The sequence below is a fragment of the Cervus elaphus genome, chromosome 24 (assembly GCF_910594005.1).
Source record: "Cervus elaphus chromosome 24, mCerEla1.1, whole genome shotgun sequence".
NCBI lineage: Eukaryota > Metazoa > Chordata > Mammalia > Artiodactyla > Cervidae > Cervus > Cervus elaphus.
Window position 1 is genome coordinate 68,825,200 of NC_057838.1, and position 23,519 is coordinate 68,848,718.

Below are 23,519 nucleotides of genomic sequence, written 5' to 3' on the forward strand. Positions count from 1 at the left end.
GGGTGGGGGTGTGGCCTTTTGAGAGGGGCGGGGCCGCACTCGCCCCGCCTCGGGGCGGAGCCAGCTCTCGGGCAGCGTCCGGCGCCGGCGCGGTGTGTCCCTCGCCAGGCGAGTCTTGCCCGGGCAGAGATGGCTCGGAAACGCGCGGCTGGCCGGCGCCCCCGCGGCCAGACGGCCAAGGGCGAGACCAAAGCCCGGCGCGAGGAGGAGGAGGCGGGTGAGAGCGAGGCCGAGCCGGGCTTGGCGGGGAGAGGCTGGAGGAGGGCAGGAGGCGGGCCGGGCGCGGGGAGGGCGAGGCCGACCTCCCGCGGGTGCGGGTAGGCAACCCCGCGCCCACCTGCGGGGAGGAGACCGCGTCCCGGTGACCGCGGGAGGCAGGCGGCGTCCGCCCGCCCCTGGCCACCTCGACGTCACTGCGCCTTTGCCCTCCGTGCCGGATGCGCCCTGAGCGGTTCCGCCGATCCTGGCCGGACCGCGAGCTCCCCTGCGCGATCTCTTCCTGCGTCCTGCCGCCTGCAGGGTCAAGTCCGGTCTCCTGGCAGATGCAGAGGGTGAATAGGCAGAAGGCACTTGTTTTGTGCCCGCACAAGGCCAGCGGACCCGCACTTAAGAGTGCGGGAGTGTGCTGATCTCCTGAAGAGTAGTTGTTCAGTCGCTACGTCGTGCCCGACACTTTGCGACCCCAAGGCCTGCAGCACGCCAGGCTTCCTTAACGGTACCTTCAGCTAAATCCCACCCTAGAGCCCCAGATTTCGGATCCCAGTCGACTTCTCCACGTGCATATCGGATAGTTTTCTTACCTTTGTCCTGGGCAAACTAAACCTGCCCCTTCCCCACTTATCCCCATCTCACTGGTCCCTTCATCACTTGTTAGAACAAACCCCTCTTCTTTACACTGCACACCTCCAGTCCTTCAGCAGGTTCTGTCAGTTCCACCTCAGAACCCTGTCTCAAATCTCCTACTTCTCTATATTTTCCTGGCCACACCCCCTGTCCAAGCCACCTTCACTTTGCAGTTGAACGACTGCAGTGGTCTGTTTACTACTCTCTGTACTTCCTTTCATCCACTCACTGAGTTCTCCCTGCAGCAGCAACTGATCTTAAGAAAAAAATAAATGAGATCTTGCCACGCTCCTACTTCAAACGCTCTGGCTTCCCATTGCCCTTGGCATATCATCGAGATTCCTCACATGGCCTACAAGACCCTGCATGATTCCGCTGCCGCTACTATTTGTGCGGCCTGCTGCTGCTCTCTCCTTTCCCAGATAATCTCCTTGTTGGCCTCCTTTAGGTTCCTCGGGCAGGCCGCGTTATTTCTCACCCGAGCCTTTGCCTGTGATGTTCCTTCTCCCTCGAATGTTCCTCGTGGCTTTTGCCATGGCTGCCTTCTTTTCCTGCAGGTCTCAACCCAGGCACTCCTTGAGTGTCTTGCCTTAGATGGTCTTTCCCAGGTACACTTCATCACAGAGGATCTTGGTAATTTATTTGCTTCCTTTTTGACCTGTCTTAACCAGATAAGCTTATGAAAACATGTCTTACTTTTTGCGGTATCTCATCTTGTCCTCTCCACTTCCCTGCATATACTAAGTGCTCAATAAATAGTATAAATAACTGTATAATGCATGTGGTAGAAGGAATTTCTGGGGTACCTCATATAACTGAGTAGACGATTGGACGAGATCACCAGTAAGGCCCCCTATGACATTAGATTGAGTAATTCTGTGATTCTGCAGGGTGGTGGTGAGTTTTCAGTGAGACGCCCATCAGGCTCTGGGCCTGGTCTGGGTGAGGTGATCCGATGAGCTAACTCGTATCATTCAAACTACGCGTAAGCAAGGGGCACACTCAAGCCTCACACGCACTCTGAGAGCCAGCGGAGCTGCAGTAAGTTTCTGTGGCAGCTTCCGGGAAGAGCTGTTGTCTTTGCTGTGGTTGGTGGAGGAACAGTTTGGCTGTGGTTTTGGCTACAGCTGAAATTGATTTGGTGACTGGTCAGTGTAGTGTATAACAGCACCACAGAGCATGCAAATAAGTGACACTTGGCTGCTTTCAACAGCCAACTATTTGTCTTCCCATTTTATCTTTGTTTCTGTTAGGGCCCCTCTAGTTTCTACACATTTAACCTCAACATTCCTTCATCGATTTCCTCCTTCATCATTAACTCCTCCAGCAGATACTTACTGAGCACCTGGCTATTTTCAGGCCCAGTTATAGGCACTGGAAGGGTAGTGGTGAACAGGACAGACAAAGTTCCTGCTCTCATGATGCTTGTAATCTTTGGGGCAGGGGAGGTAGGACTAACAAGTTAAAAAACAATTTCCCATGGTGATAGGAACTATGAAGAAGGCAGATCTCTGTAATAAAACTGACATGGGGACAGGGAACACAGAGCAGAGTCAGAATCAGTGGTCAAGAAGTCCTGTCCGAGGACGTAGTGCTTTCAGCCAATTACTGGCTGTAATGAAGGGGCCTTTTGTAGGATGTGGGCAAAGAGCTGTGGGCAGAGGAATCAGTAAGTTTAAAACTCTTAGAAAGGAATGTTTTAGAATTGAGGTGAGAGAGGTAAGTAGGAACCTTAGGTTGGAGACCAGACTAAGGAGTGTGTATTTTCTTCTTAGTGCTAGGAGGTGCTGCCAGCAGTTCTAAGTAGGTGGATTTTTTCCTTGTTGTTGTTGTTGTTAAATTAGCTGGCCGAGCAAGCCCAGTGGTTAATTCATGCTGAAATAACCAGGTTATATAACAGTGTAGTACAGCCAGCCCTGCACAGGTTGCACATCTGTGGATTCAAGCAAAGTTCAATCCAAGGTTGGTTAAATCCACAGATTGAGAACCAGGGCTGTATCCACAGGGCTGTATCTGTATCCACAGATACAGAACAGAGGGCTGACTGTAGCAGACAGCTCTAGATCTTGGAGAGTCTTGGAAGATGGCCTCTGTTTAAGTTATAGTTGACTTATTATAGCATTAGTTCAGACGTACAACAATGACTGGATATTGGATATTAGATTATATTCCATATAAGGGCTCCCCGGTGGCTCAGACAGTGAAGAATCCTCCTGCAGTGCAGGAGACCTGGGTTCAGTCCCTGGGTCAGGAAGATCCCCTGAAGAATGGAATGGCCACCCACTCCCGTATTCTTGCCTGGAGAATTCTATGGACAGAGAAGCCTGACAGGCTATAGTCCATGGGGTCACAAATCAGACATGACTGAGTGACTAACACTTTCACACTTAATACTCCGTATAAAGTCATTACAAAGTATCGACCATATCCCTGTGCTATACATTACATCCTTGTAATTTACTGATTTTATACCTAGCACTTTGTTCCTCTTAATCCTCTTCCCCTATCTTGCCTCTCCCCCTACCGCTTTCCCCACTGGTAGCCACTAATTTGTTCTCTGTATCTGTGAGTCTGTTTTTGTTTTATTTGTTCATTTGTTTTATTTTTTAGATTCTGTATATAAGGGAAAACATGGTATTTGTCTTTCTTTATTTCACCAAGCATAATATCCTCCACGTTGTTGCAAATGGCAAGATTTCTTTTTTATGACTGATATTTCTGATTCCTTTAGATGGTAGCTTAGGTTGTTTGAGACTTTTCCTATTTCTTGAGGTGAGCCTGTATTGCTCTAAGCTTCCCTCTTAAAACTGCTTTTGTTGTGTCCTGTAGATTTTGTAAAATTGTGTTTTTTATTTTCATCATCTTAAGGTATTTTCTGATTTTCTCTACAGTATCATGAGTCATCCGTTGGTTGGTTGTTTTTTGTAGCATCCTATTTAGTCTCCGTGTGTTTGTGTTTCATTTTTCTCCTGTCATTGATTTCTGGTTTCATACTGTTGTCATTGGAAAAGATACTTAATAACTTTTCAGTCTAGAATTTGCTGGGACTTGTTTTGTGGTTAGCATGTGGTCGATGGATCCTGGACAATGTTCCATGTGCACTTGAAAAGACTATTCTGCTGTGTTGGACACAGTGTCTTGAAGTTATCTATTAACTTAATTTGGTCCAATGTGTCATTTAAGATCACTGTTACCTTATTGATTTTCCTTTTTTTTCCATTTGTTTTTATCTACCTCACTGGTTTTCTTTCTGCGTGCTCTGTCCATTGATGTAAGTGGGGTGTCGAAGTCGCCTGCAGTTATTGTATACTGTCAGTGTCTCCCTTTATTTCTGTTAATATTTTCTGTATATATTCAGATGCTCCTCTGTTAGATGCATATGTGTTTATCAGTGATATCATCTTCTTGTATTGACCCCTTTATCATTACATAATGTCTTTTTCTATTATTATAGACTTTGTTTTATGGTCTATCTTGCCTGATACGATTACTGCTGTCTGAGCTATATTTTAGTTTCCAATTGCATGGAGTATCTAGATAATAGCCTCTTGATACTCCGGCACACACACAAAACACACACAAAGAATTTAGGAAAAAATGTAAAATCCATGTCTACCATCCAGAAACCACCACCACTGAGTAATACTGTGTTTCCTCCTAGTTTCTGTCTTTTTTCGTAGTAGAAACTATACAAACAGCTTTGCATTCTTAGCATTTTATCATATCTTTTTCCTTTGTCTTAAAAGATAACTGAATTATATATCATTGTGTGACTATACCATAATTAATGATTTAATTAATGTCCATTTAATGGATGGGTATTCAGATTTTTAAAATTTTGGATACTTTGAAATTATACTATGAACTTTTTTTTGATTCACAGTTTGTTTCCCTTGTTCTCACTTTTAACTCCTCTGTTTCTCTATTCAAAGCACAGACATGCACACCTCTGCCTTTTAACCGACCGAGTAAGTTTAGAGAGGAATAAACAGTGCTTCTGAAGCGGCTTCCCACCTGCATCTTTAGTAACGTATTTAGCATCTTATTGACAGAGGGCTAAAAACCACTGTCAGATCTAGAAATCCTGGTTTTCAGTATGCCCTACCAAACTGTCAGGTCGTAAATAAACTTTTGGCCTTGAAATAAGAAATCTGAAGAAACAGAACTGAATCAGTGATTTTAGCCAGCATTAAAACAAATGCTGCTATAAGGTGAAATTTATTAAAATTTAGTTACGATTTTTTTTTTTAAGCTCAAAAGGTAGAGTCTTTTTCTTCAATGCAAAATTGTGTTCTTGGGGACTAAAAATATGTATCCAGGGAGTTAGCAGTACAAACCATAAATAAAAGGAATGCATTAATTTGATATTTTAGGTAAATATCGCAGCTCCTTTTGGAACCTCAATAAAGGTTAGAGTATTTTTGTTTTCTAATGTTAATTGAAGCAGTCGTGCAGAGGAAAAAATAAGATGATTTATTTCAGATTTAAGATAATCTGAGGGACTATATTTCAATAGAAAAATATTTTCCCCTGTTGTATTAATATATTATAACATACATAATATAGTTATATGTTAGGAGACCATGCTTTTAGATACCCTGGTTGAACTAAAATGAATAGTGTATGCATTTTTTAATATCTCCTTTTAACAAAATTTTATTATTTATTATTAATAATGGTTAGTTATTAAAATAAAGTTGTTTTTCAATTACTGCTGACTTATTCCAACCTTAAGCTTGGAATAAGGGGCTTCCCAGGTGGAGCTAGTGGTAAAGAACCCGCCTGCCAATGCAGGAGACGTAAGAGACAGAGGTTCGATCTCTGGGTCAGGAAGATCCCCTGGAGGAGGGCCTGGCAACCCGCTCCAGTATTCTTGCTTGGAAAATGCCATGAACAGAGGAGCCTGGCAGGCTACAGTCCATGGGGTTGCAGAGTTGGACATGACTGAAATGACTTAGCATACACGCAAGCTTGTACGCGTGACATATGGGTTAGATTGGATAGATTTCATAAAGTATGTGTTTTGAGTAACGTTTGGTTTTAAAAGACAGCAGACGCTTAGATTAGGGGAAATCATTGTTGTTCAGTCGCTCAGTCGAGTCTGATTCTTTGCAACCCCATGGACTGCAGCATGCCAGGCTTCCCTGTCCTTCCCACTCAGACATGTTTATAAACTTGAAGCTTTTCACTTAGTAGGAGTGGATTATCCCTAAAATAGTCTCAGCAGGTAGTAATAAGCAAGGTGTTAATTGCTGGATTGATGCTTGTCCTTGCTGGACATTAGGTAAAATCTAAGGTTTGCAGTTTAGGTTTTATGGGTCGTGTGCTGGTGTCTGTATAGCCTCAGGAGGTGGAACAGAGTAACTGATAAGGAGGCCTGTGGTGTGCAGACCAGCTGGAGTGGGACGGGCTGAACGCTGGTTACTGCCTGAACATGGGATGGTGATGGGCGTCTGGGGAGAGGTCGCCAGGGAGGACGTCTGTGACCCTGCCCACGGACCTGCAGTGTCTCCTCTCTCCTGTGTGTCTCCTCTCATGTTCCGTGTGGTCACCTAGATGTCTCCGAAGATCAGAAACCGCTGAAGAAGAGCCCTCCCACAAAAGTTTCCCGAGGAAAGAGGAAGAGGGGCTGCCGTGATGCTGGGGGCTCAGCGGACGGTCCAGTGAGAAGGAAGGCGGCCAAGGTTTCAGTGAAATCTGAAGAGCCCCAGGTTATAAAGGACGAAGCCCTCAGCGATGGGGAAGATTTCAGGTGAGACGGCAGAAAGCGTCTTGACCGGGTCTTGGTTGTTCCCACCAGGGAAGTATGACTAAGAAAACCTGCTCCTGTTGCTCATCTCTGGGGTCCGTGGAAAAGGTGGGATCTTTAAACACGCCTGGGTAGTGCTCGGGCCACTGGTAAGACTGGAAGTCATGGTGACCGTATAGTTTACCTCCCAGCCTCCGCAGATGAGGACCACCGCTTGCAGAGAGTGACTTACTAGGGGCCACACAGCTAGATGGTGGCAGAAGCCGGGATGAGACGCAGGTCTTCTGCTCCTGGCCCAGTGCTGTTTCTACCACACAGACATTATATGCACGAGGTGTTTCCGTGACGTCCCAGCCGCGTCCTGTCCCTCTCCCCTCGGGTTTGCTCTGCTCCGGCCCAGCAGACACGGGCCAACTCGACACGTGCTCATGGTCTGCCTGCAGCCGGAAGCGTTCTGCCACCTTGACGATGCAGAGCAGAACTCACCTGCCCCTCGGTGCCAACTGATTCCTCCTCCTCTCCTCCGCTGGCTTCTTGCTGCATCTCTAAAGAGTGTAATCACCTGCCTCGTGTTACACTTGCTTGTGTCCACGCCACACACCCCTGTGAGCTCTCAGACGGCTGGGACCACACCGGCTCCTCTCTGTATGCCCCGTGGCGTCTAGGGCAGGGCCTCTTACAGTGACTGAGCACGTTGATCATGTGGTGAACCATGCCTGTGAACCTCGTGAACACTTGGTCATCTGCCTCCGGGGAATGTTGCGGAGGGGTGGGGGGTGCAGGGAAGAGGACCCACAGGCCGCAGTTCCCGCTTCACATCAGAGAGAAGCCTTTCTCTCAGCGTGGGCTCTCCTGGCAGCCCCAGTCCTGGCTGGGAGGTAGCCCAGGACACGGCCGCTGTGGGAAGGAGCACGGGAGGCACGTGGACTCACCACCGTCGTTCACCTCCTCTCCCCTCAGACTCATCCCACTTCCCGCTCCCACCTGCTGGATTCTTTCTGCAGGGAAGTCCACACACAGATCAGCCAGGACGCTGCCAGGGAAAGCCCGGCTCCCCTTCTTGCCTCTAGGCTGGGAAGTGACATTTCTCCCACATTTACTTTTAAAGGGGTTCTTTTTGTTTCTGTGCTTTTGAAAGGAAGCAGCAGGCTAAAAAGGGAGTGTCTTGTCTTTTTAGAGCTGAAGTCTGAAGCCTGTGAATTTAAGTATCTGTGCTAAAATCTTGGCTAATATTCTCACTGGACAGCATGTGTCAGATCTTACAAAAGCTAAAAGCAACTCGGGGCTCTGAAGATGCTTTATGTGTGAATTTGCAGAAATGTTAACCCACTGCCCGTGAGCAGGCACGGAGCCCTGAGCCAGTGCGTAGCCAGCTGCGCGTCTACACGGTTCTGTGCCTCCGCTCCAGCGGAGCGGAGCCTGTTCCTCACGACACACCCCCACGTACCCAGCAGTTAAACTCTACCGGCCTCAGTCGCCTCTCGTCTTCCCTCTCAGAGGCAGGGAGGGTCAGCCAGTGTGAATCCTTCCCTCCTTCTTGCTGGCATCTGGCTGCACACGTGCACACAGGCATCACGGCTTCTCCTTCTGGGACCTGCATTCTCTTCGTGGTCTCGTCTCCCTTTCCCGTCCGTTTGCAGACAGCTGTTTCCCTTCACATGGCCTCAGGGTGCGGGTTCATCACGCTCCTCCTGTTTCCGAAGACACATCTAGTATTAGAGCCCTGATCAGAGCCCGTCCTGGTGGGAACCCGAGGCCCGGGCTGATGGAGGGCGTGAGGCTCAGAGCTGCCAAACCACCTTCAACTAAGGGCAGCAGATTCACAGTCAACAGCAGGAGCCCTGAAAGGGGAGCTCAGGGTCCCCGTGAGCCCGGGACGTGCGCGCTTTCTTCACCTTCCTCTGATCTCCCCACAGTGACTGGCCGAGCGCCCGCAGGAAGGGCCAGCCCCCAGAGAGAGAGGCCGCTGCAGACAGAGGCGGCTGCGAGGGGGACGCCGAGGAAGACAGCGAGGAGGACTGGGAAGAGGTGGAAGGTACCGCGACCCCTCTGCTCCCAGAACGGGTTCATCCTGTCCTCCTGCTTGGTTGTGTTTGGGGTCATGTCACTGCAGTCCTGTCCCTTTCTTGGAAAAAGAGGAAGACCGAGATACGGTCGCAGTAGGGACTTGCTTTTGATGCAAGGAAGAGTGCATGACCAGGTTACCCCAGAGGCTTGTGCCTTCTCTTCCTCCGGAGGCACTCGGTGAGAGACGTGTGCTCACGCGTGCCTCGGGCCCAGCTTTGCCCTCGGGCAGCCCTGTGGGTGAGCGCGTCCAGCCGTGCGAGCTGAGCTTGCTCTCCAGGACGGTCGGTAGACTCTGCGCAGTCCCTGTAAGCCGGGGGCTTGTGGGAGAGCGTGAAGGGCCTGGCACATCCTGTCCTCGCAGCAAACAGCGGCCAGGGTCTCTGTCCTTGGGCCCTTCTGCCTAGCAGGGCTTTTCCTTTTGAAAATGTTCAAACCTACCAAGAAATGGAGCCTGTAGCCCAGGCATCCCCTAGACGCCCTGACTTGACCGTTGGGCCGTAGGGAACGTGTCTCCCTTTCTGTAACTCTGCTGGTGGGACTATGAAAGTAAGTCACGGACATCCTGGCTCTTCAGGTAAACACTTGGGCATTTATCTCCTGAGGGTAAGGCGCTGTCCTGCCTGATGGAATGCTGTCATCACCTAATTAAGGTCCTGGTTACTGTGAGAGGGTCCATTATAGCTGCCTTTTTTTCTTGTTTTTTTAATCCCCCCAGTGTGGAATCTAATCAAGGTATTTGGTCTCTTTAATCTACAGCAGAGACTCCACCCACCACCTTTTGGCTGGGGTGGGGTGGGGGGGTGCCCACACTGCACAACACGCAAGATCTTAGTCCCCTGACCAGGGACTGAACCTGTGCCCCCTGCATTGGGAGTAAGGAATTTTAACCACTGGACCACCAGGGAAGTTACCCGCCCCCCCCCCCCCACCCCGCCTCATTGTTTTGCTTTTCATTGTTTTTCAGTCGTTACGTCCAACTCTTTGTGACCCCAGGACAGCAGCACGCCAGGTTCTCGTGTCCTGAGCATCTCCTGGAGTTTGCTCCAGTTCATAGCACTGTTTTTTGTTTTTTTGGCAGAGTCCTGGCCTCTTGTTCTGTAGAATGTCTCATGTTCTGCTTTATAATGGTGGTTAGCTTGTTGGAATGCCCCCCCTGCAGGTCCTATGAACCGTGAGTCCAAAGACTTGGTTGCCTTTAGAGTGAATGTTCTTTGGCAGGAATACTGCTGATGATAATGCTCAGTATTATCACTGAGTTCTCTACTTCATAGCGCGTCCACTAAGAGGCACCTGACCTCAGGTGGTCCTGCTGGTGATGCTAAGCTCGACCGTGTCTGGTACCGCCTGACAGTGCCAGTGTAAAGGTTCATTTTCCCTGATTCTCTGTGAATATCCTGTGCCCCAGTCACTTTCTACTTAGTGGTGTTGGTGTGATCTTGACTGAACCAAAGATTATTATAGTGAGCATGACAAAGTGGCAATATTTTGATTGTCATTTCACGTATAATTATTAGCTGCCTTTGACCTGTAAAGCAGAGGTCTCCCCTTTAAGGACTGTTTTTATTTAGTCACTTATTTTGGGTATCACTGTGGACGTAAAAATTCAACTGTGTCAGCAGTTATCCTCTTTATCCTTTGACCTTCAGGTTGCCCCTACATTTGGCGAGCAGGGGCCCCTTTAAGCAGCCGCGCTGTGGTGTATGACGTGGCCTCAGCAGTTTCTGAGAATGTTTTTGTTCTTTGGCGCAGTGAGGTGTTCCAGGGTCTCCCTGCAGTCTCCCTGCAGCAGGGCTGGAATCGGCCCTGTTTCGTTTCAGTAGGAGCCGGCACACAGAAACCAGGGTCTCGGCACCGGCTGTGGTCATTGCTTCTGGGCCCAGAGCCGCTGTGCAAGGACCTTAGCTCATGAAGTTCACCGTCCATCCAGTTCAGCAGAGTTAATTTCGGCCAGTGTTTACAAGCAGCGTAGCAGAGAAGGAGATGGAGAAGATGCATGCCTTGCCCTGTGCACCTTTACGGTCTGGTCTGGAAGTCATGCCTCTAGAAAGCGAACCATGGGGGGCTTCACTAGAGTAACGTGGAGAGCAGGATACTGCTCCCGAGCCCCAGCTCCACGGCACCAGGGTCCGTGTCTGAGGGTCCCCCCCAGGGCTGCTGCTCTGGGCGCTCGTTGGGCGTTGCAGGTTAATGAGACACTTGGCCGTGAGCGCTCAGGGCCTCTCCTGGGAACTCAGAGCAGGGTCTCGATGGTTTCCTGCCTCACTCCCTCCCCAGCAGAACCTCACTGTTTTTCAGTGCACCGCCTCTTATAACCATAATTGTTATCACTGATCTAAAAAATTCCTGTTGCTAGAAATGGGTGAGCCCGTGCCGGGTGACGTAGGGGAAGGCGCAGCCTTCTCGGCATCCGCCCTGCCCGTGAAGCCGGTGGAGATAGAGATCGAGACACCGGAGCAGGTGAAGGCCAGAGAAAGAAGGTACGACCAAGCACTTGCTTCTCGATTTCCTCACGTCTCACCAGCGGCAGCTGCCCCCCAGGGAAGCTTTTGAAGGACACATAGGAGACGCGGGCTGGGCTGAGTGTCCAGGTTGTCAGGAGCCTTAGGCGAGAGCGCCCTGGGCTCACCTTGAGGACTTGAAGGCGAAGCCTTTGTGTCCAGGCAAGCACAGACGTGCCAGGGGTTGTGCAGGCCGCCTGTTACCTTACTGACTCTTGAGGACAGCGTGTGAACGAGGGCCCAGAGACTCACAGCTAGGCAGCGTTGCAGCTGGGCATGGAGGAGCCCCGATCTGTGTCTGTCAGGCTGACCCGACACCCCGGCTTGTGTCCCGCGGCACTGCGGCAGGGCCCGCGGCAGTGCTCCCCATGGCTGGGGGCCTCCCCCGCTCCTTCCAGGGGTCCCCGGTCCCTCTGCAGCCCCGGCGGCCTGGCCGTATGCGGCGCATCTCCTGGTAGTTAACTGGTCCTGAGTTCCCCACGTGATGAGCACTTTATCAGGCGTCAAGGAGGGAGATAAAAGAAGTCGTTCAAGAGGTTTTCTTAAAGGGGCTTGGGACAGAGATGAGGGATCTTATGGCAGAACAGCGTTGCGCAAACAAGTCAAACAGTTGCGTTGACTTAACGCCAAGGCAGTGGGCCCCAGGAGGTGGGGCAGTCGGGGGTGGTCAGAAGGGACATCCTGGGGCACCTGCTCGGGAGGCGTGGCAGGTGCGGGTTGGGGAGGGAATGTTCCGGGCCGGGGTTGGCGGGCGGGGACGCGTAGGACCCGCCAGTGGCAGGTCTGCTGGGTAGCAAGGCCTGAGTCACTGCCCCCGAGAGGCGTCGGCAGGGATGGGCGAGTGGGGTCAGGCTCCCCCCTCCACTTCGGGATTGTTCAATGTGCGTTGCAGTGAAAAGATCAAAATGGAGTTTGAGACGTATCTTCGGAGGATGATGAAACGTTTCAATAAGGAGGTCCACGAGGACACGCACAAGGTATGGGATGAGGAGGCTGGTGTGCGGGGCACTGGCTCTGTCAGCCACACCGCCGGCTCTCCTGAAGCAAAGTGGGGGTGGTGAGGGGCTGATAACGGCGCCTGCCTGGGAGGGGGTGTGAGGAGTGCGCGGGGAGGACACGTGGGGCATCAGCTCAGCGCTCCCCGCCCCTCCCTTCGCTCAGCCGTTCAGTAACACTGGGTCGGGCCTCAGCTGCAGGCGCAGCGGCTCCTGACTTCAGCTGGCACTTACTGGACACGCTGAGGCCTCGCAAGGAGCCTGGTGTTGTGGGGAAACTTGCACGAAGCTTGTCTCCTACCGTGCAGGACTTTCTGTCTCACAGACGGAACAGCAGAGACCTCAGAACAGGGAGACTCAGGACGCAGAACGAGGGGAGATCAGTGCGGGCCCCAGCAGCCGAGGAAGACCTTGTTTAGGAGAGGGGTCGGGGAGGGTCAGGGGGACGGCGTGGGGACAGGCCATGCTGACGGTCCTTTAGACCCCAGGCTTCATAACGTTTCATCCGCAGATCCTTCAGGATGCACTTCCGAAAGACAAGACCTCTTAGAGAAAGGAATTTTGCAACTTTGAGATTTGATTGTTTCTCTGAGGGAAGAAGCATCTAGAGAGAAGAGAGGGGTGAAAGACAGAGCCTTGGGAAACGGCAGTGCTAGGAATTCTCCTTTTCTTTTTTTGTATATAGAAATGACAGTGGGTATTTCCTGTCCTCGAAACGTCTTTGAATTTGGCAGCCAAAATCCCTCTGGTTTACAGGCTTCCCACTTCCCTCTTCCCAGGTTCACCTGCTGTGTCTGCTGGCAAACGGCTTCTACCGAAACAGCATCTGCAACCAGCCAGACCTGCGAGCCATTGGCCTCTCCATCATCCCAATGCGCTTCACCAAAGTGCCACCCCGAGACGCGGACGTCCTCTACCTGTCCAACCTGGTGAAATGGTAGGGCCCTCAGGCCTGTCCTGCAGAGTGTAGGGCAGGATTTGGGTCTCGGGGCTGGGTGCAGGTCAGTCCCACAGACCCTCCTCGAGGGGAAGGCTGAGCTGGGCCTTCAGGAGTCGGCCAGACAGGCTGGGCAGGGGGGCTCCTGAGCCCCTCTCGAGACTCTCCCCTGTGGGTTCTGGCCGTAGGAGGACAGGGCTTTTCTTCACCCTGGCCTCTGAGAAGTACCTGGTTCTCTCCAGGTTCATCGGAACGTTTACAGTGAACGCGGACCTCTCGACCAATGAGCAGGACGGCCTGCAGACGACGCTGGAGCGGAGATTTGCTATTTACTCAGCAAAAGACGATGAGGAGCTGGTCCACGTGAGTGGCGCCCCAGGCAGCACTGTTTTATAGGTCTGTGAGCCAACGACAGTGGCGGTCAGGTGCCATGTGCCATTCAGGCTGTTTCACATACACTTCCTTGCTCAGCTCTCAGAGGATAAGAACAGGTACCGGAGCTCAGAAGCGGAATCACTTCCTTAGGGCCATTCAGTCTAAGCACTGGAGTCAGGATTGGGACCACCTGAGAGCCAGAAGCTGCCCTTCTCCTGTCTACTCGGCGTCCTGGAGTAGTAGCGCACTTAGGTTTTGGTCAGGTGCCCTCAGTTGCTTACAGTATTCAAAAGGGGTGTTTAAAGGTCCCAAGGAGGGACTTCCCTGGTGGTCAGTGGCTAAGACTGCATGCTCCCAGTGAAGGGGGCTTGGGTTCGAACCCTGGTCTGGGAACTAGATCCCAAATGCCACGAATAAGACCCAGTGCAGACATAATAAATAAATTAAAAGAAAAAAAGGCCTAATGTTGGCTGCAGAAATCCTTCAGAGTGTTTCCTTACCTTGCACATTGGACAGTGACCTGGCAGACGGCTGTGCAGCAAGGAGGGTTCTGTCCAGGAGCCGTAGCGAAGAGCTTCTGTGCAGACAGGGCTTGTCACACACTCAGAATCCCCTCAGGTAGAGCTCCGCCTCAATGAAACAGGTAGAAGCGTGGCTTTATCCTCGAAGATTCCTGTCAATGCATATACTTGTGTCTAAGCCTCAGATTCCGTTTAGGGGGACATTTTGTGTCTTTAGAGGCTATAAGACCGGCATCTTTACTTTCTCTTCCGATTTGGCTCGAAAATGTCTGAGTATCTGGCCTGGAATGGCGCTGTTAGACCAGCAGCCAGAGGAGAACAGTGGTGTTTCAGCATCATCCTCCCAGACTCTCTTCCTGTGCATCTCTGTACGCATTTTCTTCCTGCAGTTTTATTAAGTGAAAACAACAGTTGTTTTTTATTTAAAAAAAAAAAAAAAGAAGTGAGCAGTTCCGTTCACAGCAGTTCACACTGCCTGTCCCCAGACCCCGTCTGCTGCCCCCGCAGGGAGCCCCGTGCCCACGACACGGTCGCTCCGTTCCCCCTCCTCCCGCCTCCCCGGGAGCTGGCACCACCGACCCGTGTTCGGTCTGTGGATTCACGTAGTGTGGACCCTTCACATAAAAGACATCACAGCGCAGTCAGCCCTCACTGTCGGCCACCTCCGCATTCACAGAGTCAGCTGACTGCCGATCAGACGTCTCTCTGCAGGGGTTGAGCCCCCAGAGGCGGGACCCGAGGGTAGGGAGGGCTGACTGCTGCCCCCTGCCGTGGGGCGGCATCACGGGCTCTGGAACCCAAGCGGGTCCTGGGAGCCGTCCTCGCAGATAGCCGAGGGACAGCTCCGTGTGACCTTCCGCGTCTGGCTCCTTTGACTTGCCATGTCTTCATGTTCATTCACCACACAGGATCACTCCAATCCTTACTTCTTTCCCGAGGATAAGCGTGTTGTTCTTTCTCATTCTAGATATTTTTGCTGCTTCTCCGGGCCCTGCATCTCCCTACCCGCCTCGTACTGTCTCTGCAGCCAGTTCCTCTGAAGTTATCAGCAGCGAAGGTGAGGTTCCCGGGCCTTCCACAGGAAAGGGTGGGTGGTCAGGGAGGAGGGAGAAGTTACCTGAGACTTAAGCAGACCTGCTCGTTAGACTGCTTTTAAAGGCAGCCTTCGTGGAGCAGCCTTCCTCTGAGCGGGCCTGGCTCAGGCGCTGTGCGGGGAAGCCGGGTGCAGGGCGGGCATCTCGCAGCCTGGGCTCTGCGTGTGCAGAGGGGCCTGCTGGCCGCGCTCCATGCTGCTCTGGTTTCTGGTCTGTGGGTGGCTCAGTAAAGAGGTGCTTGTCCTCCCCAGCCATGTGGGTGAGGATGGGAGCCTCTGAACCCCGCCGTCATCCAGGAAGGGGGATGAACCCTGCTCCTTAGGGGTGCTGGCACTGTCTGAAGTTCGGTCCAGAAGTTGTTTAATTTCTGAACTCTTAATAATGTGATTTTGCTTGCAAAGTGCCTTAAGTGTAAGGTGGGTACTCCTGCTGAGGAAACTGAGGCTCAGCAGTGACATGATCTATCCAGATCAGATAAAACTGAGACGCGGAAGTGGGATTTGAACCCGGGTTTGTCTGTGCCCACATCCTGGGCTCACTGCACAGTGAGAAGAATCAGACCGGGGGCTCCTCCCGGGTGCTGCAGAATCTAGTGAACGCTTTCTCACACCTGCTGGAGGGCAGCCGGCCCATCACTGAGCCGGGGACGTCTCGTGTACGCTGGTGCTTCAGCAGGACTTAGCCCTGTTAGACGGCAGACCTTTTATCATGTCATTGTTAAAATAGAAAGAGCAGAAATTTCCTGTTCTGTTTAAGGGGAAGAAACCTTGCAAGGGAAGATCTACAGAGGCGCCTGGGGGCTCCTCAGAAGCTTCCAGCCACGCTCCTGGAAAGCCCAGCGGAGGAAGCCGAGGAGAGGACGCGTCTTCTGAGGGCGCTGGTGGGGCACGTGCCAGAGGGAAGGGCAAGGCGGCCGCAGGCAGGAGGCCGCGGGGGGAGTCCCCGTCCAGCGGGGAGGACACGGGCAAGGCTCGGGAGCAGAGGCGGGGGACCCAGAGGCGAGCACAGGCCCGGAGACGGCGAGCGGCCGCCAGGGTGTCTTACAAGGAGGAGAGTGATAGTGACGCGGCCAGCAGCGGCTCTGACTTTGAGCCGTCCAGCGAGGACAGCTGCCGCCCGTCCGACGAGGATTCCGAGCCCGGCCTGTCGAGGCCGCGGAGGGCCCCCGGCCCTCAGAGGACAAAGGCGGGGTCCAAGAGTAGGTCCAAGTCCCAGCACGGAAGCCGCCGTCCGCCCCCTGGCTTCGCAGAAACAGCGGCGAGCGCTGCGGGCCGTAAGCCGAAGAGAGGCAAGAAGCCGTCGGGGGACGGCGGGAAGGCAGGCGGACAGGGAGCGGCCGGCGTGGACCAGTGGCTGGAGGTGTTCTCGGAGCGCGAGGAGAAGTGGGTGTGTGTGGACTGCGTGCACGGCGTGGTGGGCCAGCCCCTGACCTGCTACCAGTACGCCACCAAGCCCGTGACCTACGTCGTGGGCATCGACGGCGCCGGCTGCGTGCGCGACGTCACGCAGAGGTACGACCCCGCCTGGCTGACGGCGACCCGCAAGAGCCGCGTGGACGCAGCGTGGTGGGCGGAGACCCTGCGGCCCTACCGGAGCCCGCTGGTGGACCGGGAGCAGCGGGAGGATCAGGAGGTGAGGACCGGGAGCGGCGCCGGCCCGCGCTGGCGGGTTCAGACTGTTACCTCAGTTAACGGTCAGAGCGGCTGGGGCGCTCTGGGGATTAAAATCAAGCTGGGGTAATCGCAGCCTTGATTTCACCAGCCATGTCACATTTAGGCTCCAAGAGATGAGCTGACTTGGTGTTGGAACCCAGGTTGCTCTGGCTCCAAAGCCTGTGTACTTGCAGTTATTGCCCTGTTAGAAATGTGGAGCTTGACGTAAGTCAGGTAAGTCGTCCCGAGTGAAAGAGGAAAACACCCAGTGTAGCCGTTTCCTCCCGCTCAGCGTGTACCCGCGCACAGGTGTGCACGCCAGCATCCCTGCGGCGACCCCGGACTCTCAGCTCCCGGGAGGAGCACGGAGGGCTTGTTGCAGGGCGCGCCGGGGCGCTCGCTCAGGAGGCGGCTCCGCGGTGATGGGGTCACTGCGTTGTTCGTGCTGAGCCTGTTGTGACGCACCTAGTTCAAGGCTTGCTCAGAAGCTGGCCGCGCGGGGTCCCTCCCGCCTCCCCACCTGCTGGTCCTCCCCTCTGTCCGGGATTGGAAGAGACGCTGCGGGCAAGCGCAGGAGAGCCGGGGGAGGGATGAGGGTGAGAGCAGCGGGGCTGCCGGTGAGAAGCCAGGCCCTGGAAGCCGTGGAGGAGAAGCTGTGGGCGTCCTGGTCTCTGTGGGAGCCGGGCCCCGGAACCCACATCACAGAATCGGGGTGTCACTAACGGTGCGGCCTCCCCCCAAGGAAGGCTCTGCTCGGGCCGGCCGCGCTGTCGGAGGGCAGGGGTGACTTTTCCAGCGCCGGGAGCTGCAGAGCCTCCAGACTGCAGAGCTCTCGACACAAATGCGTGTGCAGAGCAGAGCGCCGGGCACAGCACCTGCAGCAGCCCGGGGCCCCCAGAAGCTCCCTGCCACCAGCTGCTACCCGAGCAGGTTGTTTGAGGGTCGCCCCCGCCAAACCTGGGCCTTCCCCAGAGGCTCAGTGGTAAAGAATTGGCCTGCAATATAGAAGACGTGGCTTTGATCCCTGGGTCGGGAAGATCCCCTGGAGAAGGAAATGGCAACCCACTCCACTATGGCTGGGACAGAGAAGCCTGGCGGGCTACTGTCCGTGGGGTCGCGGAGACTCAGACACGACTGAGCACCGTGTGGCACGCCCGCCACTGTCTGTCTGGCCTTTGCAGTTTCAGGCGAAGCACCTGGACCAGCCTCTGCCCACCGTCATCGGCACGTATAAGAACCACCCTCTCTACGCCCTCAAGAGGCACCTCCTCAAGTACGAGGCCATCTACCCCGAGACGGCCGCCGTCCTCGGGTACTGCCGCGGGGAGGCCGTCTACTCCAGGTGCGGGGCGGCCAGGGGCTCCCGGCCTTCCGAGGGTCGGGAGGCGAGCTTGACTGCGCGTGCGTGCCGTGTGCAGGTGCGGGGGTGGGGCGCGGGGGAGTGTGTAACAGAGCTTAAAGCCTGAAAGTTAAAACCACAGGGATTAAAAGATCTGGGGCAGGCCAGTCTTATAGGAGGAAAAATAAGTAGGGCAGGTAAGGTTTATATGGGCAATAAAAAAAAAAACACCCCCCAAAACTGAAGTCAAACGCACGCATGAAAGGAAGGAATAAAGGATTTGATAGTGAAAATTAAAATGACTGGATATTTTAATGGGTATAGAGTTTCAGCCTGGGAAGATGAGAAGTTTGGGAGACGATGCTGGTGATGGTTATGTAACAGTGCCACTGAGCGATAACCCTGAAAATGATTCAGGTGGTAAATTCTATGTTATTATGTGTTATCTTTTCTACGGTAAAGAGAAATTGCCAAAGAGGGGAAGGAGAAATAAACATGAAAAATGAACATAAATATATATATATAGTTAAGACTGAACAAAGTTTTAATAACAGGAGTAAAAACTTAACAACCAGAAGAAATTTAAGAAATGGTAATAGAAAATATTAGTGACTTTTTAAAAACGTTGACCTGTGAGACCAGAAAATAGAGAGTGTTCTTGGTAAACGGGAAAAGAAAGGCACAAAATGAAGCTCTGGGAAATGCACAGGAGCAGGTGTTTCAGGCCCCCTGCCCGGGGGCTACTTGCTGTGGCTGAGCCCCGACGGGCTAGGGTCTGTGTGGGAGCCCCCTGGCCCCTGCCTGGTCCGGGCCCCAGCCGCCACCTGGACCCTCCTTCCTCTCTGTCTGGTGTTGAGCAGCCAAGTAAACCCTGAGGCGGGGGGGACGCCGCCCACCTGCACTGCGGGGGCTCTCCGCCCCTGACCCGGCTGCCGGGGCCTCCCCGTGCGGCCGTCGGGGTTGGGGTCTGCGAGTGGACGCGTCCCCCACAAGACGGCCAGGCGCCTGTCGGCCGTGGGCCTGACGGGGCCTCCCTGGTGCCCTGGGCGAGGCGGCGGGGCCCTGCGGGCGGCTCGGGGGGTGTGAGCAGCCCTTTGTCTCCCGCCGGCTCCTCAGGGACTGCGTGCACACGCTGCACTCCAGGGACACGTGGCTGAAGCAAGCGCGTGTGGTGCGGCTCGGAGAAGTGCCCTACAAGGTAAGCGCTGCGGGACGGCGGGTGGCCACGCGCCCCGGGGGTCGGACGGGAGCGGCGTGGGCGCGGGGCTGTCTGCACCGAGGACTTTGTGAGAGACGGGCCTTCCCAGGCACGCAGGAGGGCCGGGCTGGGAAGCAGCCCTCTGACCCCGGTGTGTGCCTGAGGCCCTGGGGTCAGATCTGTGTCCCCTGCGTGTCCAGAGAGGCCGCGGCCCTGCCTGCTGTGGACACGCCCACACCAGCTCTCTGCGGTCTCTGCGTGGCGTTGGCATCACGCATGAGATTTTACAGACAGGAGAGCAGGAGCTGAGAAGGGGCAGCTTGTCCGAGGCCTGAGCTAGTGAGACAGCGGCCCCAGGGCCCTGCGCCATCCTCGGTGCTACACCGGGCCAGTCGGCTGCCCAGAGGCACGTGAATTCAGCACAGACCTTGAGGTGGGGACGGGACGCGGGGCCCGGTGCAGCCAGCAGAGGACAGTGGGCAGTTGTGAGCCACGGGCGCTTCTGGGAGATCCCTGGGAGGGGCCCTTTGGGTTGCTGAGACCTGGGGAGCTGGGCCAGGTAGGGGGCCTCTGGTTTGTGGGAAGGGATTGAGGCGCAGGGAGCCGGTCATGGCCCAAAGCAGGCCTGTCGCTCACCAGCCGTGGGGACATCTCTCGAGTCCACTTTCCCCTTCAGTGATGGACACAGGACACAGGTGAAGGCCGTGACGGGGGGTGAGCTGCTCACACCTCCTAGAGTGCTCCCCTGTTAAGACGGAGGTGATCCTAATGACGCACCCCACCTCCGGGTCTGCTGGAAAGGCTGCGCTGAGCGCAGTACCCGGTGTGCTGGGAGCGCGTGGTGTGAGCGCTGGCTACTCCTCCGTGTAGATGGTGAAAGGCTACTCTAACCGGGCGCGGAGAGCCCGCCAGGCCGAGCCGCAGCTGCGCGACTACAACGACCTGGGGCTGTTTGGCAGATGGCAGACCGAGGAGTACCAGCCGCCGGTGGCCGTGGACGGGAAGGTAAGGAGGGCCGCGTCCGCGGGGGCCGGGGGCCAGCCGCCCCCCTCTGCGGCTGCCCAGACTCGGCCGCCCCCCTCTGCGGCTGCCCGGACCCGGCTGCCCCCCTCTGCCGCTGCCCGGACCCGGGCGCCTCCCTCTGTGGCTGGCTGGACCCAGCTGTCCCCCTCTGTGGCTGGCTGGACCCAGGCGCCCCCCTCTGTGGCTGCTGTGACCCGGCCGTCCCCTTCTGCGGCTGCCCAGACCCGGCTGCCCCCCTCTGCCACTGCCCGGACCCTGGCGCCCTCCTCTGCGGCTGCCCGGACCCGGCTGTCCCCCTCTGCGGCTGGCTGGACCCGGGCGCCTCCCTCCACAGGTGCCCCGGAACGAGTTTGGGAACGTGTACCTCTTCCTGCCCAGCATGATGCCTGTCGGCTGCATCCAGCTGCACCTGCCCAACCTGCACCGCGTGGCCCGGAAGCTGAACATCGACTGCGCGCAGGCCGTCACCGGCTTCGATTTCCATAAAGGCTACTGCCATCCCATGTGCGTGAGGGGTGTCCGCCGAGGTGGGAAGGCGGGGCAGCAGGTTCTGGAGAAGGCGCGGGAGACTGGTGTGGGGTTGAGGCCCCCGGCTCTCACGTTCAGGGTTTTCCTCTGGATTTGCAGGATCGGCCTCGATCCTTGACCTTTTCACACTTTCATTCTGGGCCTTCCGTCCAGAGGCTGCAAAGCCAGTGAAACAAGCACCCTGAGGTGCCGGGTTAAGCGCTGTCCTGGGGGCGCTCAGGGTGACCGAGCAGCGTCAGCATGCTTCCTGGCTGGTGGCCTCTGCCCGCTCCCGCGGTGGAGGAGGGTCTGGTCCACCGCCCCGCCTTCCGCACGGGTGGTGTCTGCCAGCAGCCCCGGCCGGGACGGTGGACCGCCGGCCAGGAAGTCCTTCAGGGCCCAAGTGCTCAGGGGCGGCCGGCTGTCCCCCGCAGCGGGGAGCAGAGAGGCCAGAGCAGGCGCGGGCTCAAGGACCATGTGTGCTGACCCCGCAGAACCGACGGCTACGTAGTCTGCGAGGAGTACAGAGACGTGCTCCTGACCGCCTGGGAGAACGAGCAGGCGCTCGTAGAAAAGAAGGAGAAGGAGGTGAGCGGGCAGGGCTGGGGGGCACGCAAGGGGGGGCTGCTCCCCCCAGGCCGCCCCGCACCACGGCTGCGAGGAGCGGGGAGCTGGGCCCAGCGCGCTTTCTGGCTCCGACTGCCTCCCTGGGGGCGCCGGGCGGCCGGCACTGAGCAGCTGCCTGCCCGCCCCTCAGAACCGGATCTCGGTCCAGCTGCCGACACCTGCCTCCTAAAGGGATTTGCCGGGGTCCAGGGCCCTCCCCATCCTCAGAACACCTCAGCACCGGTTAAGGAGAGGTGTCTGGCTTTGGTGCCTCTCCCGTGTATCACTTCATGAGTCATAGGCCAAGCGACTCTGCCGACCCACTGTGTCCCCTGTATCTGTTCCTGAATGGCCGCGCTCAGCGTCTCCTGTTCTCTGTCTGCCTCTGCAGAAGAGGGAGAAGCGGGCTCTGGGGAACTGGAAGCTGCTGGTCAAAGGGCTGCTGATCCGGGAGCGGCTGAAACTTCGCTATGGGGCCCAGGTCAGTGTGGCCCCGGAGGACGATGCGCCCTGGGGAGGGCTTGGGAACCACGGCCGCTTCTGCCCGGAGCTCGAGGCCGCTGTGTTCCGGTGCCGCAGACCTGTCTCCCGGGCCCTGCGCCCGGTCCGTGTTGAGAAAGGTGTCCCGGAGTCAGGCCGTGGGCCCTGCCCCTTCTGCACAAGGGAGCCCGCCGTGGGCTGTATCTGGCGCTGAGCCCACTCGGGCGGACAGCTGTCTGCACCTCCTGGCCTGGTCCTGCCCCCGGGGCTGCGACCACCCCCGCTGCTCATTCAGGCCCTTCTGCAGCACTGCGGCCCCTAAGGGCTCCTGCTGGGGGCACAGATGCCCCCAGGCACAGCCACACGGAGTGGTCGGTCAGTACTGGGTCAGGGACGTGGAGACGTGCTCTGGGAGCATCTGACTGCCCCCCACCCCCACCTGCTCCCTCCTCAGATCCCTGATGCCCCCTCTCCCGGCTCCATGTTCCCACGGGCTCCTTCCTCCCGCCCAAGCTTTCTGCCCCTGCCTGCCCAGACTCGGGGCCTCCAGGGCTGCCCCCTCGGAGCATCCGACACTGAGTTAGTGCTAAGCATTTGGGCACTTTTTTGGTTCAAAACCCAGGAAACAAGTGCAGGGCGCCACTGGCAGTCACCTCCCGGGTTGGTCGAGGGACCAACCTGCAGGCAGTCCCTTGGCCTCAGCTCCAGTGTCCCACGGCTGCACTCTGCTCCGGGACCCGCAGGCCGGGCCCTGTCCTCCGGGTCACGCCCGGGGCTTCCTGACACTGCTTCCTCCATTGTCTCCCCCGCCCCGGCCCGGCCCCCAGAGTGAGGCGGCCGCTCCCCACACAGACACAGGAGGCGGGCTCTCATCAGACGAGGAGGAGGGGACCAGCTCTCAAGCGGAAGCGGCCAGGATCCTGGCGGCCTCCTGGCCCCAAAACCGAGAGGCCGAGGAGCCGAAGTGCCCCAGGAGGACCAGGAGGGAGAAGAAGGGAGCGGCTGCCCACCTGTTCCCGTTTGAGAAGCTGTGACGCGAGCGGTCACCTCGGCGGCTCGGCCGTGCCCCAGACCTTGCTCCCAGGCAGAGTCCTCCTGTGTCCGCACTCGAGCCGCTGCAGACGGCTCAGGTCCGGCCTCGGGGGGCCCCTTGCGGTTGCCAGGCAGGCCCTGACGCTGCGTGCAGGCGGAGCGGGTCGGCGCAGGCCGCCTCAGGGGACACCGCCGCCTGCTTTGCCAGGAACACTTCAGGGCGGCAGAGGACTAGAACAAAGCTACAATAAGGAGAAACGACGAGACTTACACGTTCCTAAGAGGCTTCCCAGGAGGCGCTGTGGCACAGAACTGCCTGCCAGTGCAGAGACGAAAGAGACATGTGTTTGATCCTCGGGTCAAGGGGACCCCCTGGAGGAGGGCGAGACTTAAACGTTAGGAAGAACAGATCAGTGTTTAACTAGATTTTACTCATTATTGGATACATTTATAAAGCCCTATACACTGTAGATCTTTAGGAGAAATAACTTTTATAACATTTTGAGGAAAAAAATAAAGCATTTACCTAGAAAGGCTTGGCTCTGCGTTTTCTTTCAGACTTTATGTCAGCTGAGAACACCTGGGCGACAGGGATGCGTACAC

At 55.8% G+C, this 23,519-nt stretch overlaps 1 protein-coding gene across 1 annotated transcript; it reads left to right on the forward strand.

The window, feature by feature from the left end:
- The first annotated feature begins 47 nt into the window (after nt 1–47).
- Nucleotides 48–23,449, forward strand: XPC (XPC complex subunit, DNA damage recognition and repair factor). The gene is made up of 16 exons (XM_043887020.1): nt 48–217; nt 6,400–6,595; nt 8,509–8,627; nt 11,013–11,136; nt 12,050–12,134; nt 12,932–13,089; nt 13,332–13,452; nt 14,953–15,042; nt 15,836–16,711; nt 17,913–18,073; nt 19,187–19,268; nt 20,139–20,273; nt 20,626–20,795; nt 21,293–21,386; nt 21,796–21,885; nt 22,712–23,449. Exons 1-16 carry the CDS (start codon nt 130–132, stop codon nt 22,916–22,918), a joined length of 2,796 nt encoding a protein of 931 aa, XP_043742955.1. The 5' UTR covers nt 48–129; the 3' UTR covers nt 22,919–23,449.
- Nucleotides 23,450–23,519: the final 70 nt, after the last annotated feature.

Excerpts from the sequence above, each read along its gene's own strand:
- XPC (XM_043887020.1), top strand. The coding sequence starts at position 130 with ATGGCTCGGAAACGCGCGGCTGGCCGGCGCCCCCGCGGCCAGACGGCC. Across the intron at positions 16,712-17,912 it reads AGCAGCGGGAGGATCAGGAG|TTTCAGGCGAAGCACCTGGA; the intron begins GTGAGGACCGGG and ends TGGCCTTTGCAG. Across the intron at positions 20,274-20,625 it reads CGGTGGCCGTGGACGGGAAG|GTGCCCCGGAACGAGTTTGG; the intron begins GTAAGGAGGGCC and ends CTCCCTCCACAG.